Genomic DNA, 5250 nt, shown 5'->3' with positions numbered 1-5250 from the left:
TTCTGGCACTTGTGCACGTGACATGTGTAAGGATTTTCGAGCGAGATCGTTGCCAGTGCCCCTGGACTGGCTCTTGTGCGGGTGGCACATAAAATACACCATTTTGAGCGTGGCCATTTCCAGTAACGCCTGACTGGCCTTCGTGCTGGTGACACGTAAAAGCACCCACTACACTCTCTGAGTGGTTGGCGTTAGGAAGGACATCCAGCTGTAGAAACTCTGCCAAATCGGATTGGAGCCTGGTGTAGCCATCTGGTTTCACCAGTCCTCAGTCAAATCGTCCAACCCATGCTAGCATGGAAAGCGGACGTTAAACGATGATGATGATGATGATTAGCAATAGCAAAATTAATCCAACATATACACTGCTTGGTATAATATTGGTTTCAAATTTTGGCACAAGGCCAGCAATTTTGGAGCAGAAGCTAGTCGATTATATCAACCCCAGTGCTCAACTGGTACTTATTTTACTGACCCAGAAAAGAGGAAAAGCAAAGTCGAATTCAGTGGAATTTGAACTCAGAATGTAAAGACGGATGAAATACCACTAAGCAATTTGCCCAGCATCCTAACAATTCTACCGGCTCAACACCTTACAATGGTTATACTATGCTAATATCATCAAAGATGAAAATAGTATGCACTCATTCATCATCATCGTTTAACGTCCGCTTTCCATGCAAGCATGGGTTGGACGATTTGACTGAGGACTGGTGAAACTAGATGGCTACACCGTGGTACATCTGCTTCTATTTTTTGTCTCAGACACTATAAGAACTATGAAGAATACAGTAAAAGTTTAGCACTGATACCAAAATCAAGAGAAATTTGAATTTCTTGATCACGAGACTGTTAAAAAATAATTAAAAATATCAGGTACAAATTTACTTTTAGCTGTTTTTTTTCGGCAAGATAACTACTTTCAAGTCGAGATTTTTCATTGGTCAAAACACTTAATGTGGTCGTCAATGTAGCCAACTTTTCTTCAATATCAGTCTGATGGGATTCACTGGACTGAAATAGAAAATTAAATTTGAGTCTAAAATAAATAAAATAGCAATTCTGAGTCTATATTAGACATGAAATACTCTTAGATTTAATTTTATCAACAGAATGGAATGGCTTCATAGAAAATATCAAAATACTTAAGAATTCTGTATAAAATATGTATCTTAAAAGGATTGTGATAAAAAAAACAAGAGATGAAATACATTGTGTCATAGTATTTATCGAAATATAATCAAAGCCAAGCTGTTACAATGAATTAGTAATCACCTTAAACCTTTTGATACAAACCCACCTGAAATCGCCTCTGGCTCTGTAGTACAAATGTCTTGTTTTCAAAAGTTCTGAATTAAAATCTTCCACCAAACCTTAATCACAATATATGCTCCTAACACTAGCTTAACCCTTTAGTGTTTAAACCGGCCATATCAGGCCAAAATTGTCTTCCTGTTTTATGCTCAAACCAGTCAGCTCTGACCTCTCACACCTACCCTACAAACTCATTCTAAAAATAAACAGGGACACCATCAAAATCTCAGAGTTTCAAGATGTTGTACAATTAATTTAAAACAATGTAATTAAACAGGCTTTACATTTGACAGAGTAGTCTGAATGCTAAAGGGTTGATGATAATTAAGTTAACGAGCTGGCAGAATCGTTAGCACGCCGGGCGAAATGCTTAGCGGTATTTCGTCTGCCGTTACGTTCTGAGTTCAAATTCCGCCGAGGTCGACTTTGCCTTTCATCCTTTCGGGATCGATAAATTAAGTACCAGTTACGCACTGGAGTCGATATAATCGACTTAATCCGTTCGTCTGTTCTTGTTTGTTCCCTCTATGTTTAGCCCCTTGTGGGCAATAACGAAATAGATAATTAAATTATTTTACTAAATTCTTTGTTATATTTAGAATAATTGAAAGAAACACAGAGCATTTCAACAGAAATATGGCAACAAAAGTGTTAAGTCTTCCTAATCACAAACAATATTACTGATTTCAAATTTTGGTGCAAGGCCATCAATTTCAGTGTAGTGGGTAAGTCAACTGCATCAACCTCAATGATCAACTGGTACTTATTTTATCAACCCCAAAAGGATGACATGCAAAGTTCACCATGGTGGAATTTGAACTCGGAACACGAAAACAGATGAAATACCGCTAAGCATTTTGCCCAGTGTGTTAATGATTCTGCCAGCTCACCACCTTATTCATAAACAGTAATATTAACCTACCAATAACATCCCCTCATCCAGAAATAAATTAATTGAATTCCTTTCATTATTCAACAACTATGTCTAATGTCATTTGCTAAGTTTATGTCTGTCTCAGTTGTTGAACCATAATATTATTGGGGACTTGAGGGACTGAAATCTCTTTCAGTGATTCTCAACTGGGGTCCATGCAATAAAATAGTAAATTGGGGACCCACAATAGTATTTCAAGGACCTCTGAAAACATTTGGTTGTAGATGTATATAGTGGTATGTATTGCAAGAAATAGCTCAGTTTCTTTCTCTTAACATTTTACATAGTTCAACCTACACAAGTTAATGTATGAAAAACAAAATAGGAATTTAGAAAGTTAAAGAAGTGATTTTAAATTCTCAATTGCAGAATAATGCTAATGATATAGCCTGAACAGGATAAACTATCCCTATTTTGCAGAGAAAAGTGTAGGTGGCTAGCTGTGGACTCGAACTCACATCCCCGTGATTACATGTCACGATGCTTTGACCAATTAAGCTAAGCTACCCACTACAAATTCCTCTGCAAATTAAGATATATAAATCTCACTTTATAAGACGCTCTCATATGTTAAATTCAAATTACGATAAACGTAAATAATAATCGGTCAAAGCATCGTGACATGTAATCACGGGGATGTGAGTTCGAGTCCACAGCTAGCCACCTACACTTTTCTCTGCAAAATAGGGATAGTTTATCCTGTTCAGGCTATATTATTAGCATTATTCTGCGATTGAGAATTTAAAATCACTTCTTTAACTTTCTAAAAGACATCTCAGCGCTTCTAAAAGCAAACATCGTTTGTTTATTTACGTTTATCGTAATTTTAATTTAAAATAGGAATTGTCAAAAAAAAAGTCTCTATAGAACTAGTTTTTAAACACTGAATGATTATGGAAGATCCACTACAATAAAACAACGATCAAAGGGGTTCACAGACAAAAAATGGTTGAGAACCCCTGCTCTATTTGATCTGCTGTCAATATTCATTATTCTTCATTTTGATCTGTTATGAATTGATAATATATTTTGAGCTGATATATTCCATTCATCCTTAAGAATCAGTTCAAGCTATATATCTAGTTTGTGGTTCATCATTTTCCTTGTATTGATACCAAACTGGAACTGCAGCTGCATAAGATATTGTTCCTGATAAATGTAGGGATCTAGTTACTAAATTAGATGAACTAAGAAGTCTCTTAGAGTAAAATATTGTCCATTCCATTGAAACTATGCATTTTTTCAAATATGCAACAATGGAACTTTTACTTTTGACTTTATGACATTCTTTTAGTAATTCCATTTAATTCAAGAGCACATTTTTTCTAGATATTTCTATCTGATCTCAGCGAACCATTATTACAAAATACACAGGTGTGGCTGTTGGGTAAGAAATGGTGGAGGCATGGCTGTGTGGTAAGAAGCTTGCTTCCCAACCACACAGTCCCAGGTTCAGTACCACGCAATGGTACAAGTGTCTTCTAATATAGCTTTGGGCTCACCAAAGCCTTGTCAGGGGATTTAGTAGACAGAAACTAAAAGAAGCCCAACATGTGTGTGTGTGTGTGTATTTCTGTCTGTGTTTGACTCTCACAGTGAAGCGTTTGTCATACTTGTCTCATTGACTGGAAGTTTATTAAGTGCCAATACCGTTATGACATCTCTTTAATTCAACTGAAGGCCAAAAACTGTTACTTCAAACTTACAGACATCTTAAATAAACCTAGTTGTGTACAAAAAGCTTTAAAAATCAGTAATATTAGAAGAATAAAGATATCCCAATACTCTTCCAGTTGTAAAAGAACTTACTTCAAATTTCCTGATAACATATAATAAAAAAAAAGCTTTAAATAATTACCATTGACTGTAATGGGTGAGGAATTTCTTCTTTTTCTTCATCTGTTTTTTCTTTGTCATTGTTGTTTTCCTTGTTGGCAGCAGAAAATGATTTTTTACCTATACCATTGTTCAAATCAGTTGCAGTTAAACATTGGATGCTAGCTTCCAGAGCCTCTTTCTCTTTTGACAAACCTTTGTAAGCACTGATTAAATCTAGGTAATAAACGATTAGATTTTCATTAATAAAATATTCAATAGCAATATACAAATTTTACACCAAACTAATCAATGAACCAATTTAATTATAAAATAATCATTTGTGTTCTCTGTCTGCCCTGCCTTGTTTACCTATAATCATCGATTCCTGATACATTTACACCCAAGATATAATCATGAAAAGATATTGAAATTATTTCAGACGACCGACCCATCAAAAATGTTACAACGAAACACAACAGGCTCATTCTGATAGAATCAAAGACAAAAAACCAGTCACAGTTACCTCCCTTAAGGCTTATTGTGTTGTACAGAGACAAGCAGAGTCAGAAGGTTTATATCAATGGATTAATTACCGGTTGTTTTTTTCCAGTATCTGAATTTCCTGATACAAGCAACCACTTACCTCTTAATCTGGCTTCATATCTTTGAATTTTGTCTTTCTGACTTTCAATAGTTTTTATTAGTTCACTTCTTGTTGTCTTGTCCATATTTCATTTGAAATGATCCATCTTAATTTGGTGACTGAAATTATACAAGACATAGAAACACATAAACTTAATTAATTAATTAATGATAGATAGATAGATAGATAAAGTAGGTATGTAGATAGATGTAGAGGCGCAATGGCCCAGTGGTTAGGGCAGCGGACTCAAAATGTAAAGCCAGAAGAAATGCCACTAAGCATTTTGTCCCAGCGCACTAACAATTCTGTCAGCTCACCACCCTAATAATAATAATAATAATGATTTACTTAGTAATTTTGGAGGCGCAATGGCCCAGTGGTTAGGACAGTGGACACGCGGTCATAGGATCGCAGTTTCGATTCCCAGACCGGGTGTTGTGAGTGTTTATTGAGCGAAAACACCTAAAGCTTCACAAGGCACCGGCAGGGGATGGTGGCGAACCCTGCTCTTACTTCCTGTTTCTGTTGTGCCTGTAATTCA

The 5250-nt window shown here is 35.8% G+C and overlaps 1 protein-coding gene across 3 annotated transcripts in view; it reads right to left on the bottom strand.

Moving 5' to 3' along the window:
• LOC106873921 (GRIP and coiled-coil domain-containing protein 1) overlaps window positions 1-5250 on the bottom strand; it is a 25217-nt gene that overhangs the window by 15123 nt on the left and 4844 nt on the right. For all 3 annotated transcript variants that reach the window (XM_014921458.2, XM_052971790.1, XM_052971789.1), the window contains exons 3-5: window positions 4710-4828; window positions 4107-4300; window positions 889-1014 (exon numbers count right to left, since the gene is read on the bottom strand). In XM_014921458.2, coding sequence (XP_014776944.1) covers window positions 889-1014; window positions 4107-4300; window positions 4710-4794 — 405 coding nt within the window. In that variant the 5' untranslated portion in view covers window positions 4795-4828. The remainder of the gene's footprint in view (window positions 1-888; window positions 1015-4106; window positions 4301-4709; window positions 4829-5250) is intronic.

The sequence above is a fragment of the Octopus bimaculoides genome, chromosome 11 (genome assembly GCF_001194135.2).
Source record: "Octopus bimaculoides isolate UCB-OBI-ISO-001 chromosome 11, ASM119413v2, whole genome shotgun sequence".
NCBI classification, from domain to species: Eukaryota; Metazoa; Mollusca; class Cephalopoda; order Octopoda; family Octopodidae; genus Octopus; species Octopus bimaculoides.
This window is presented reverse-complemented; position numbering and strand designations above follow the sequence as displayed.